This window comes from Wasmannia auropunctata, unplaced genomic scaffold (assembly GCF_000956235.1).
Source record: "Wasmannia auropunctata unplaced genomic scaffold, wasmannia.A_1.0 LD335981.1, whole genome shotgun sequence".
In the NCBI taxonomy this organism is placed as follows: domain Eukaryota; kingdom Metazoa; phylum Arthropoda; class Insecta; order Hymenoptera; family Formicidae; genus Wasmannia; species Wasmannia auropunctata.
This window is the reverse complement of record NW_012026909.1, coordinates 323,949-338,474: the sequence shown is the minus strand read 5'-3', so window position 1 is coordinate 338,474 and position 14,526 is coordinate 323,949. Positions and strand designations below refer to the sequence as shown.

The following is a 14,526-nucleotide window of genomic DNA, read 5'->3' as shown; positions in this document are numbered from 1 at the left end:
AAAACGAGGCGAAAGGAAGAGCGAACGAGCGTGCAAGGTCTTCGATTCTACCGGAGGATGAATCCAGGTGAATAGGTGAACCGATCGATCACAGGTGAACGGCTGGACGAGCTAATCGACAGTGCCGAACGTTGTTTTAATTCGCGATCGGTCTGCGCCCGGTGCAAGAATTAAGAGACCGAGTAAAATTAAAATTTTCAGGCACGGAAATCGTCCGATTATCGCCAAATATTCGGAAATACGAGACGGTCAAGTGCGCAAAAGCCAACTTTGTTTTAAATAATTTTCCCCGGTGATTTAGAGATTGTTCATTTAGATCTCGGAGATTTATTTAAAAATCGAAGATAAATCTGCCGAAAGAGTCAAACGAAGGTCGAGAAATAAGTTAATGAGTCATGTACAATGCTGACAATCGCGGGATGCGATCACCGAGAATGTGAGTCATATGCAAGGACATTTGCAGGTTGAGTCGCCATTGAGTCTTTGTATGACGTTACTGACGACTTTTATCTCGAATTCCAAATTACAGTCTTATCTTTTTTTCTCGATCGCGGGCCCAAATATGTTTCATGCACGAGCACGGCGCGGCGGCGACGACGAGCGACGGTCGTACGGCACTGACAATCACGAAAGTGAAAGTCAGGTGTAATGTAATACACCGCCAATCGACCTCGAAAACGCGTAACACTCCCGCGAGAGTAGCAGCGGAGCCTAGAGCTGGAGAGATATTGCGCGATGTTGAAAAGGCTAGAAAAATGCTCGGGCGAGCCACGAGCGCGATAGGGACACGGATCTCCCCCCTCCTCCCCGTTTCCCCTCGTTTCGTTTCTCGCGCGCTTTACATCGAGGATGCAAATAACGCGCTAATCTCACGGCGACGAGTGTTTTCTTCATTGTACGCTCGGATAATCGTCCGCGAACTCGCGCTCACCCGGATGGGAAGCCGAGGGGCATTGTGAATCTCGCAACAGGAGAATTTCCTGAATCGCGGCGATTCTTCAACCTGTTTTGCGTCTTATATTCTTCTATTATCTGTTTTATTCGCTCGACGTTTACCGGCGATTTTGTTTCTTTTTATTAAGTATAATATAGCAAAAATAAATCGTGTAGCGGTGGTAGCTGGAGGAAGAGAAAGTATATAATAGCGCCGACTGGCTTCGGATTAGATTAGTTTAATTGTCATTAATTCACAATAACGTAATTACAGATAATGTAACGATTGCATGCACTCTACGGGAATGAGTTATTATATACAATGTACGGGAAGATGTCCATATTATTTTTTTACGGTTTTACTCACTGAAAAATAATACGGTAATATGTTTATGTAACAGCGGTATGCATACGTTGTGGACAAATACCACGATTGGTGTACTGTCTCTAGACTATAAAGATAGTACACCAATCGTGGTTTGCATTCGCAAAATATGTTACCTATAAAATATATATTATATATATTCACTTAAATATGAAAAAACGCAAATTTCAATATATAAAAGAAAGTAAGCGGCGAATACAAGTCAGCGCGGAAAATGGTGCGCAATGAAATTATAAATACATCTTTTTGCATTACACATTATCTTTTTGCTGAAGATAGCTAAAAAAAGAGCCGAAACATACGGATTAATTAATTAAATTGTATTTTTAAAATGTATTTATAATTTCATTGTGCGCACCATTTTCCGTGCTGACTCGTATTCGCTTCTTTCTTACTTTTATATTATATATGTATATTAAATATATATTAGAAATCTATAAAAAAAAATGTCGCAATCTATTTGTCCACGACTGTACGTCATTGCTAAATTTACATAGCTTTCGTAAATGGGATATCATTATCTCATTTTATTTATGGAAGTATCTTTATCATTCTCTCACTTAAGTGTCATTCGAAGAATTCCTAATGTTTATGATAAAAAAATTGTAGATAAATGCACGGTTGCGTGTAATCTACGAAAAAAGATGCGTGGTTATGCCAATATTTTTTAAGTCTTCATTCATCATTAAAAAAATAATACGGCAGATAAATCTGTGTATTGTATTCACGTCATTTTTAAATCTACAGCATTAAATATAATATTAATAAAGGCTCGTCAATATATTTCGTATTATTTACGAAAGCGTCTTTTATTATTTTTCCAACCGTAAGCGCTATTCGAAGAATTCTTAATTTTAACGACAAGAAAATATTATTTTATTAAAATATTTCAGAATCTGAAAAGAGGAAGAGAAAGATGATTGATGCGCTTCGTCACGTTTTAACGGATTCTTTTTTTTTCAAAGGCCAAGAAAATACCTTGGGACGTCTTAAACAGCCGAAGACAATTCCATATATTACACATACAAATCTCATTATCCTTCGATAGAGACTTTTTTGCTCTCATTCTCACTCGCTGTCCTCGCGCGCTAACTGGATCAATGAAATTTCCAGAGGTGTCGGCCCTTAAGATACCTCAAGGACCGCGGCCGGGTGACAGTCACCTGCGGATTGCATTATCGATCGGATTTCTTTGCGATTACTTCTTAATTGTCCTCGCTCGTTAACTCGATTAACATCAGCCTCGGCGCTTCCCTCTTCTTTTCCTGCCGCGATTTTCTTTGTCGCGGCGGATCGACGCTGACGTAGCCGACAGGATTGCCGACCAGGTCTGCGGATCTCCAACGGTACCGCATGGCTCATATCCCGGGAAAAACCGAGCGCGCGGCATCGGCCAGACCCGCGCCGCCACGCCGTCGAATCCTCGCAGTTTGTCGCGCTTAACCGGCGCGCGTGGTCCGACCTGTCGCGCCGTTCTCTCTCGCGGAGAAGCGATCGGAGTGTAGTGATCACCCAGGATCGAGCGGATCGAGTGTAAATTATCAATCTTTATTAATTGTAACTTTCTTCTGCGCTTCCTTCTGTGCCACGTGAATTTTTTCCCAAATTTTAACATAAAATTATGAAAACTCTAAAAATCTCTAAAAAGTTTGAAAAAAAGGTTAAAATAATTAAAACTTATTTCTTTCGAAATTTTAATATAAAATTATGAAAAATTTAAAAATCTCTAAAAAAAAGCTTGAAATATAAAACGATTAAAATTTACGTAAAACATTGTAAAAGTACACGCAAAGATATCTGCTCAAGTTTTCCAAAAAGTGTGTAAAAATGCAATTATAAAAAGGGTGTCTTAAAAGTTGCGTGCTGAACAGTGTGCTCAAAAATTGCCTAAGAAAGCAAGCTAAAATATCCTTTATAATTACATAATACTGTTGCATAAAACCAATAATCGGTTTGCATCAAATTATCATTTGCAAAAATTTTCAATTTCATTTACATATACAGATTTTGTCGTGTCATTGAAAGATTTCGAGAATATCCATTTTTTTTGCACAGTCTCTATTGCTCGCTATTATTTCTACCGTTTTTAATTATTTTAATTGTTTTAATTATTTATCTAAAAATGATTTCTCCTAATTATTTAATCGACTTTCGTACTTTGTAGAGTACCTTCACCGGTCTTTTATTCGGTGGAATTGTCGTCGCTTTTCGATCAGCTCTGTTTCCGCCGAGGAATGAGACAAGTTTGATCGGCACGGTTAATTGGTAATAGAGAATGTCTGCGGGGGCAGAATGTAGTTTTGCACAGCCTGCAGCCGCGTGGTCGTCAAAAATCGCGCGAAAGTGCTTTGCCCCTAAGGCCCCAGCGAGGCCGATAATTCTTCGGCAGAAACTCTTGTGACTTGACAGAAAACTCTGTTCCATTTCGTCGCGAACATTTTGCCCTATAAGGCTTGTGCCATTAGCTCGTCGTCGTACTTTCTATTCGAGGCAGAAATCGCGCGCGTGTGTGCGAAACTCAAGCGGCGCGAAACCGCGTTTCATCGATGCTTCTTTTCCGCTGCGGCAATCTGCGATAATCCGTGAGAAAACCGCAATTGTAACCGCTGAAACCCTTTACGCGAATGATTATAATTGTAATCGTCGTTAGCGTTATCGTCGTTTGACGGGAAGAGAAGATAATATCGTTAAATTTGTTATTAGCAATGCAAACAGTAAACGATAAATATCGAATAAGATGTAATAAACTGAATGTTTATCTTATAATAATTTATATTAATAGATCAATATGCGATAATAGCGATATTGTATAACCAAAACGGGATTTAACGACGCGGGAATTTATTACACATATGTTGTTGGATCGGATATACATAGGTATGGTATTTGGAAATATATCCGGTTGAACGGATAATTGAATGAATTTCAGATGTAATGTACAGACATAATATCTGTGTAAATTACATAGCGTTGCGTACAACGCCCGGGTATGTAGGCTGCAACTCGCTGGATATGAAATAACATACATATTCATCGGGCACGAGAGCGCGATTGCTGTGTATCATTTAGCGGGTCGAATGTAAAGCGGTCGAAAAATCGATTGCTTTCTATTTTTCCGTTAACCGTGTTACGACTCGCTTGTTAAACATAGAAAATCTGTCGCGGTGATTCCAGCCGCGTTCCACTAAATGCGAAATTGCCCTCCTCTCGGGGAGAAAGGACGTCGAATTTTCATGGGACGCGAATAACGCTCGTTTCGCTTAAAATTCGCCGTTTTGTCATACGAGAGTATGTTTATTTTTTGTATCTTGTTTTACGAATACTTCCTTTGTATGTAAATTTATCGTTATTATCGGAGATCAAACAGTTCAAGAGCAAACTAAACTAAGTTAAAAAAATTGCATTATTTCGATTTGTATTTATTAATTTATATTTATAATTATGTAATTTGTATGTAACATTTGGAATATTAATCTTTGTAAATTTCGACTTTTTAACAATTAAACCTTTTGTTCTTGTTGTTAATCATAATTCTCAATTTTAATTTTGTTTTAATTATTAATCTTTTTTATTTCTATTTGTATCTCTATTTTTTATTTTATCTTCTATAGTAATCACGTAAAAATCACGCTCCAGTGATGTTGGATCATAATGACACGCTTGAACGAATCTCTCAGTATGTAACGTTACTTAAAATTACAAATGACGTCCGGAAAAACACCGGTGCCAGGTCAGCAATGACCTCCGACAACATTCAGCAATCACTCGTTGGCATGTACAATGGCAAATACAACGGTGGAATAATTGATCCTTCGAGTGTGTACATAGCATGTTAGCACTCTTAGATTTATTCTTACGTGTTTTCCTGTCTTGTATAATAACACAAACTGGATAACGAGATAGATAAGAGTTTTTTGATGAATTTATAAAATATTTATGTGGAGATTATATGCACGAGGTTTTTAAAAAATTGTTTGCTTTGCGATGCTTTTTTAAAATTAGCATAAATTTTCCTTCAATTAAATTATCTTGACACTTTTTCAATTTAATTTTTCAACAGTTTTTTAATTTAGGAATTTTTGTTAATGAAACTTTTAGAATAATCAGATTTAGAATAATCAAGATTGACTTTTCTGATTAACGCAATTAATTGTTTAATAATATGTAAATTTTATGAATTGAATTATAATCATTAATGTTTCTGGGAAAATTTGATTTGGTTTATTTAGATTTTACTTCAGCTTATTTTTTTAATTATTAATTACTTTCGATTTCTAATTGGAAGGTTTTAGTGCAGCTATGTATCTTAGGTATAATATTGAGGAATTTGATAAAGAATAAAGATTGGACGATTTATTTTGAAGAAATTTCTTCAATGATTGTGCTTTGTAGTATAGTGCTTCTTGTTCACATTCATTATGCACTTTAAAACTTGGAGACCTCCCAATTTCTAAGCACTCGACTTGAGTACCGTTATCTGCACGACCCGTTACGTCATTGGAACGGAATATAAAAGAGCCGTGATATTTGTGAAATGCATGCGAAATTATACTGATGATTCTCCTTGCTAGAATAAAGCAAGATATTTCTGCGTAAAGAAGAGAATAAATTAAGTATCGTTACGTAAAAGCTTATATCTTAGGTAATGAATCCTAAAACGTAAATTTTAAATAATAAATTGAGCAAATAATTAAGGCGTGAATAATGACTCGAGTAAATGAAAATAATCAAAACGTGACGTGAAAAAGGTTCGAAAATACAATAAATATAAAATAACAAAATATAATACGATAGTAACATTTTATCGTCAGCACATCTGACACGCAAAACTGATATACAAGCCAGATTTCTTAGCATTTCTGTGTTGCATATTATTAAAATACATTAAAATTATTGAAATTATAATAAACCTATTTATATTTTAACCATTTGTTTTGAATGATCAATGAGCTAGAAAGGAATACTAAATTCGTGATCATCATTATCGATTATTAGTCATTTATAATTCATTGTCGCCTCGCAGTATTACAAGTGGGCGTCGATTGAAAGACCTCATTTCCACGACTTCGCAATTAGTCACGCGTGCGTTTAATTAATGAGTCGCGGTATGTGTACTGCGAAGGCCGTCGGCTTTCAAGGAAAAACTGGAAATGTATAATCGCGATTTATCTCCTTCACGAGAGAGATCATTTTTTTTAAATCAGTCTTATTCGTCTCTAATAATAAAAATGTCTTTAATAATAAAAATATGATAACTACATATAGACATTAATAACAAGAATTGTAGATATACAAAAATGCAAAATTTTTACAAGCCTAATCCCGAATTAATATTAAATTCATTAAACGCTATTCACATCTATAATAAACTTAATTTAAAAATCATCATAAACTCAATTTTTAAATGCCAGATTTAATTTTATTTAAAAAAACTTGAAACAAACTGGAAATATTAACTTCCTAAGAAAAGATCGAGTGATCTTTATTTTCTCTCTATAGATTTATAGCGAGGTAAATCGCGTCTGATATTCTTATCAGAGTAATGACAATGCGGTGTCGGGCGTCGTCGATCGTCGTCGCGGTCGCGCTTCTGATCGTCCTGCTGGACGGTGCGATCGGCAAGATGCGGGTCGCCTACCGATGGAAGCAGATCGATTACGAGTGGCCGAACAACGACATTAAGAGGCTCTTCCCGGACTACAAGCAGGAAGACAATCTGCCCTTGGGTCTGGAGGTGGCCGGCGATCGACTCTTCATCACGGTGCCGAGATGGAGACAGGGAGTTGCCGCCAGTCTCAATTACATTAGACTTAACGGTGATTAATCTCATCCTCAAATTTACAATTACCTGCAAAAGCCCGAGGGACAGCGTAATTGTGTCTGACTAGACGTTTATAATCTTAAGACAAATATTCGAGGATTTATTCGGCAATTTCAATTATATCTACATCAATTCTTAATATTCTTCTCTCGTGAATATAAAGAGATTTAATTAAAATAATGATAAACACAATTACAATAACACTTTACAATAACTCGTTATTGTAAAGACAATATAATTAAGAATCGGGCTAAAGACGAGCAAACAAATAGATGTAGTTTTAACTCTTTTATTTTCTCTATAAACACAATTTCGTGATACTTATAGTTTCGACCTCGCTAGGTCTTTCTCAATCGCCTCAAAAATTAAATTTTTGTAACGCAACGTATTAATTATAAGTAATGTATATGCAGATTAGTCGATATAAGTAAAATTAAATAATACCAAAGCGGAGTCATACTGATATAAAATTGCAAATAAAAAAATAAATAAATAAAACGCAGTCAAGTGTAGATACATAATTTCGTCCAGAAAGAAATGTAAATGAGTCAAACGGGTATCCCGAATTGTAACGTGACGTTAAATTAATGTCTCAAATGTTAAGTAATTTGACCCGTTTGACCATGGAATTCATTAGACAATTTTGGCACACATCTCTTTCTGGACGAAATTATGTATCTACACTTGATGACTGCGTTTTATTTATTTTTTTTTTACAATTGTATATCAGTACGACTCCGTTTTGGTCCCTCCCGATTCTTAATTAAATTGAGATTTAATTACTTCTTGCCAATTTTTTGATGTCTATTAAATTATGTCCTCATCGATTCGTACTGTTAAATCTTTTATATAGTGTCAAATTTAATCCTATTTAAATCACTACTGCTCCTACTTAATATATAGTTATTTTTAAATAAAACAATGGAATTTAACCCAAATTTAAAATAAATTTGAACTGTTTTCAAATATTTAGCTCCATTGTTTTAGTTAAAAATATTAAAATATTAAAAATAACTGTATACTAAATAGGAGCAGTGGCAACTCAAATAGGATTAAATTTGACACTATAAATTTAACAGTGTACAACTGTCAATTAATAATCGGAAATAATTCGCGAGTATTTTCAAGGAAGACTGTTCCACAATCGAGAAGAAAATCAAAATCGCATCTTTATTAATATAAGTCTCTTATTTTCCCTCTGAGGAGTTGGCATCGTCGGTATCACAGTCCATTGGCTTTTTCAGACACGCGCGAATCGCCACCCCTGATTCCGTATCCCTCCTGGGAGGCCCATCAGTACGGCGCCGCCGGCGTGCCGGAGATCGTTTCGACGTTTCGCGTGCGCGCCGACCGTTGCAACCGGCTCTGGGTCCTGGACACGGGACTGACGGACATCCTGGGTAGCCCCGAGCAGCAGGTGCCGCCGACGTTGATCGTCTACGACCTGACGACCGACCGCGTGCTGCGCAAATACGTGATACCGTCCGACCAGAGGACCACCGATTCCCTGTTCGCCAACATCGCCGTCGAGGACTACTCGTGCGAGGACTCGTACGGCTACCTGGGCGACCTCGGCGGCCCGGGTCTCGTCGTCTACTCCTGGAACCTCCGCAGGTCCTGGCTCGTCAAGCACCACTCCTTCCATCCGGATCCGAAGGTCAGTGCGGAATTCAGAAATGCATGCGTTTACCTCCCTTTCGGTTCATTTCTGTCCGTTATACATACATAAATAACCATAATTTTGATAATTAATCTTTAATTAAATTTACTGCTATAATAGTAATTTTATTATTTATTATACAGTAAATTTATTATAGTTTTACGCATAGCTAATTTATTAAGAATAATCCCAACAAACACAAATTATAACTACTTAATTATCGGAAATAATTCACGAGTATTTTCAAGGAAGACACAATCGAGAAGAAAATCAAAATCGGACCTTTATCAATATAAGTCTCTCGCTTTCCCTCTGAGGAGTTGGCATCGTCGGTATCACAGCCCGTTTTTTCAGACACGCGCAAATCGCCACCCCTGATTCCGTACTATTATTGCAACAACAATGTAATATTTCTGCAATAATAGCTGGAATGTTACAATATTGCTGCAACATTGCGGTTATATAATTTGTGTTTGCTGGGATTCTTTGATATACAATGGGCGGAAATTTTGGATATGTTCAAATAAACGTTGAGTCGCTCGAAGTTTCACAACGAGCTCGAATAACATGCTGTTCTCTCTCAGGGCGGAGAATTCAATGTGTCGGGAGTATGGTTCGAATGGAACGACGGCCTGTTCGGGATGGCTCTCGCGCCGACTGGTGATGGCTACAGCACCATGTACTATCATGCACTCTCCAGCGGCATGGAATTTTCCGTCAGTACGAGATTGTTGCGTGATCCTCAGCGTGCCAGTAACGCAGGTACGTTTCAAAAATAAAACATTACGCTCTTATGAAAGAGGCATGATAAACCATCATCTACTCATTCAACTGTCGATTAAGTTCTTACTTTATTTTACGTGATTCTCTTCAGCGTGACTTCTAAAAAGAATGAAAGACTGCCCATTATGTTCCTTATAAAAATATTACAAAAACAAGCAACAATTCGCTGAAATTTAATTAATTCTAGGGAACAATGAAATCAATTTTATTTAAATAAGTAATTTGAGAATATCATCACTCGTCAATTATTCAGGAATCAGTAACTCGATATTTTTCAAAGAGAAGGTCAATTTAAAGAATTTCAAGAAATCTGTTACAAAGAAAAAGAAGAAGAAACGTATAGTTTGATATTTTTCACGCCTGAAGGACAATGTTTTACATAAAGCATTTGTCATATAATGTCAAGTTCATTTCGTGCGTTTGTTTCCAGAAACGTCCTACGAGTTCCAAACGCTGGGCTCGCGCGGCCCCAACGGCCAGAGTAGCGTCAGCTTCCTGGATCCAAAGACCGGAGTTCTCTTTTACGCGCTTTCGAATTTAAACACTATCGCCTGTTGGAGACCGCAAAATCAATTCATGGTACAGCAACAGGGCTACGTCTACCAGGATAACGTCACCATGATTTTCCCCAATGATCTTAAGGTAATCGCGAATGTGTTGTATGTGAAATAGGACTTCAAGATTCGTTCGGATTTGACGCTATCCGGATATCCGTTTATCCGGATTATGAATAAATGTGATGCTTCAAATTCGGATTATCCGAATCTTTTAAGATACCCGAATAATAAAAGTGTCAGATCTGGATCCGTATTTTGAATTCAAATCTGGATTTGCAACAAATTTAGATTCTAAATCGAATTTAAGTTTGTAGCGGATTTGGATTCGAATTTGGATCTAAATTCGATAACTAAATATGAGAGTGAAAAAATGTTTTATAGCTAAAAGGGTATAGCTTTAAATATAATAAATAAAATAAAATGCATTTTTCAACAAACAAATTTATGTTATTTTAAAATTATAATAAAATAAAATACATTGCGGATGTATTTTATTCGAATTTAGATCCAATAATTCGGATATCCGGATTACCCGAATAATCCGGTTTTGAGATTCGAATTGAAACCGATCTCGGATATCCGAATATCTGGATATCCGAATACTTAGAAGCCCTAATGTGAAGCTCCATTAATCACCAACAATAATTTATTAGTGTTGTATTAATTAAAATTATTTATATATTCCGCAAGCTTTTCAACGAATTCTGTGTCATCATTGCATAATCATGAGTTGCCAAAGCAACAGCGATAGAAAAATTAACACAATTAAATAGTTCTAATAGTTTAAAAAGAAGTATTAACTAACATTTTACAATCGAAAATAATCGTTACTTATACATATTTTATATTTCCGAAAAGCGTATAATTATTTTATTCGACAATGATTCGGCAGATGTAATTTCATGCTCCTCGCGTTCTTTATTACCCGCATAAAGATACGAATAAATTATATCTTCGACAGAGAAAAGAACAGAATTCTTAAATTTTATTAATGTGATTTTTTTCTCGCCACTTCATTTTATTGTTAATGTCTGAACGCTATGTCACAACTTCACTTTTACTTCGACAGGTTGACCGGAACGGCAACATATGGGTCCTCTCCGACAGATTGCCTGCCTTCATGTACTCGCGACTGAACCTGAATGACTATAACTTCAGGATACTCATGGGATCGACCGAGCAACTCATCATGGGCACGGTCTGCGACTCGTCTTCGATTTACCGCACGACGACGATGCACGATTACAGGGACCACATGGATCACTTCAACAATCACATTGATCATAAAGATCACACGATGCACTTAACGCCCAGAATCGGCGGGAACTCTGCCGGTTCCACGAAGTTAGAGATCGCGACCATGATGTTGTTGATATGCCTAAGCAAAGTTTTCGTTTGAGGGGCGAGAATTGGAAAATTTTGGGGATGAAAATAAAAATAGTAGAATTAAAGCGAACATAAGAGTAAAATTAAAAGCAAATGTAGATAGAAATAGAAAGAGAGAGAGAGGATATATAAGGGAGAAGAAGAAGAATATGTGGAATATTCATTATATATTAACGTTATTTCTTTTTTATAAAATGAGATTTCCGTAATTTAGAATAATCTTCACTGAAGTAACGGAATTGATTGAACAAAATTTTATTGATATAGAATATAGAATTCTTTTCTGTTAGATAAAAATATGGGAAAACGATAAATATTTATTTAACCGTCACGAAATCAGAGCTATTAACACTATATTGTCGGAAACTTATTTATTATCACATCTAATTGCCTCACTCGAGCCAATCTTGTAAAAGTCCGAGAAATGTAGCGTATTAATAATCACTTTAATTATAATCCTATAATAATATATTTTTTTTATTATTATAAATGTATATGTGTACCTATTTTTAGAAAGATTCTGATTGTAGTAAAAAGAAAAATACATAAAGGATTGGTATAAATTAATTTTGATCGCGATCTAATGAATAACGGACTGATAATGATTGGACGGTTTTCTGCACGTGCACAGTACAAGCGCTTTCTGATTAGACAGTTTGTTTCCTCGTTTGTTAATTCCGCCGAGGAAACATTTCTCTCCTTCGAGTATACTACTGTTATCTACTCTCGCTAAAACTGCCATTATATTTACGTGTCAGATGTAATGTAATATATACCATGAGAAAAAAAAAGAAGTCTCCAATCAAGCAATATATGATTTCTTTATCTTCCTGACTCTCAACGAAAATACTATACATATACAACGTGATTTTATGTTTACCATTACGTATATCACACTTCGTCGAATTTTTATTGCTGGTTGTAAAAATTAAATTAAAATATCTCCGTATATTTTATTTTTTATATTCTCTTCTATTATTAAAAAAAAATGGCAATATCTTTGTACCTTTTTTTTTGTCACATAATTTCTTGCCTTACCGCGTATCACATTGTGTTTGTTTCATCCTGGTTTTTGCGAGATCTCTGCACGTTTCGCGTCACGCGCTTCTCGGATGAGTGCGATAACGACAAGAACGCGCGTTGCACAACGTCGCCGCGTCGTGGAAACGACTCTCCGACGATTGTCAGAAACGCGTTGAAATTTCGTCGCAAAAAGAAAACGACGACGAAGGTTAAATCCCTGCTGCGCGACGACGACATCTGCGCGAGCCCCGGGAATTCTTCCCGCAGAAAGATCGGCCCGCGATGGCGTGCCGAGCATGATGATCGAGATAAGTCGCGCAGAGTCATCGCGCGCATATTTACGCACCTGGTGCGCGTGCATCACGTGGTCGTCGACCTGCCGCTGCACCTGTGCACGCGGTATTCGTACTTGAATATAAATCGCGCAAGAGAGCGAGTCGCGATGTACGCATCATCCTTTCCGTAGCGCTCTCAGCTGGCAGTCTGACAATTCCGGTGGAGAGCAATTTCTTAGGCGGAATTGTATTATTCCTTTTTTTTTTTAGACGGAATTGTATTATTCTTTTCTTAGGCTTAGAATTATATTATTCCTTTCTTAGGTAGAATCGTATTATTCTTTTGTAGATGATATATATATTGTGATTTAATACAAATGATAATTTTATTAGAAATACTATTAAATTACATGAAATTATTTTGTTCACGTCGTTATAACATTAAATTTTCGTAATATTACGCAACAACTATTGAATAAGTTGAGTATCACAAAATTATTTTATGCTAACACCGGCAAAATATTAGAGACCGACATTCTGTGAGTTAGCGTTGGTTATTAAAATTTAATAAAACAATTAGCCAACAATATATAATATTAATTTTATGATTTATTATTAGACCAATATATGTTTTTTTAAACATATATTTGTAACTTGTTAATAATATTAAAGGTCTAAAGGTCTAATTTTATTTAAAAGTACATTTTTATAGTTACATTCATGTTTGATTATCTAAAGATGATAAAAGTAGAAGAAAAAATTATTATTTTGAGACAATATATATACGATATTATAAGTATGCATACTTATTTATAAAGCATTTGTATGATAAAAAAATTATTATTTTTATAATTATTTAAATATTTTTGTTAATAATAATAAATTTATATATAATTAAATATAATACGTAAATAAAATACGAAATGGTCCCAAGATAAAATCAATAAATTACAATAATTTAATAAGCCAATAATGGAAACCTCTGCAGATATAAATGCGTGGACTATTTTAAAGCCAAGACAATTTACTTGCTTAAAAAAAATACATACAGTTTTAACAATCTATACTTGCTTAACAATTTTAATGTGCAAACGTTTCGATTCTGCGCAATCTCTGAGTCCTCTTCAGTGAGAAAAATACGATAGTTACTATTACAAAAACTCCACGGAAAAGATCTCTGTCAAACTCGTCGTTTCTTGATGTAAAAAAAAAAGTCGAATCCGATAGATTGTTAACAATAATAATGTCAGATTCTGACATTTTTGTAAAGGTAATTTTCGTATTTTCTGCACTGAAGAGGACTCAGAGCAGAGTCGAAATGTTTGCGCATTGAGATTGTTAAGCAAGATTGTCAAAACTGTATGTATTTTATTTAAGCAAATTATTTAAGTAAATTCTTTTGGATTTAAAATAGTTTACGCATTTATATTTGCGGAGGTTTCCATTGGCTTATTGAATTATTGTAATTTATGTTAATAAAGGGTATAGCGGGTTAAGGAGGTGATTTCGGGCCCCGCACGTAATCGATCGTTATAGTGGGTAAAATGTCCACCCAGATAAAAGAAAATTTTGTGTCAAGTTTCATTTCAAAAGACCCACACAATTTCGAAATATCACAAGAGATGTGATTTTTTTTGATATTTTTTTTCTCCGCCAAATTTGAATTAATCTTTACAAAAAAAATCATGGTTACAAAGGCTATC

At 35.6% G+C, this 14,526-nt stretch overlaps 1 protein-coding gene across 2 annotated transcripts; it reads left to right on the top strand.

Moving 5' to 3' along the window:
* The first annotated feature begins 2,749 nt into the window (after window positions 1-2,749).
* On the top strand, window positions 2,750-12,335 carry LOC105454589 (protein yellow). 2 transcript variants are annotated; one of them, XM_011697303.1, is made up of 6 exons: window positions 2,750-2,851; window positions 6,857-7,134; window positions 8,384-8,796; window positions 9,384-9,561; window positions 10,013-10,224; window positions 11,209-12,335. In XM_011697303.1, the coding sequence occupies exons 2-6, from the start codon at window positions 6,861-6,863 to the stop codon at window positions 11,536-11,538; spliced, it is 1,407 nt and encodes a 468-aa protein (XP_011695605.1). In that variant the 5' UTR covers window positions 2,750-2,851; window positions 6,857-6,860; the 3' UTR covers window positions 11,539-12,335. The 2 variants fall into 2 exon arrangements, with proteins under 2 accessions (XP_011695605.1, XP_011695604.1); XM_011697302.1 differs by having other exon boundaries at window positions 6,818-7,134.
* Window positions 12,336-14,526: the final 2,191 nt, after the last annotated feature.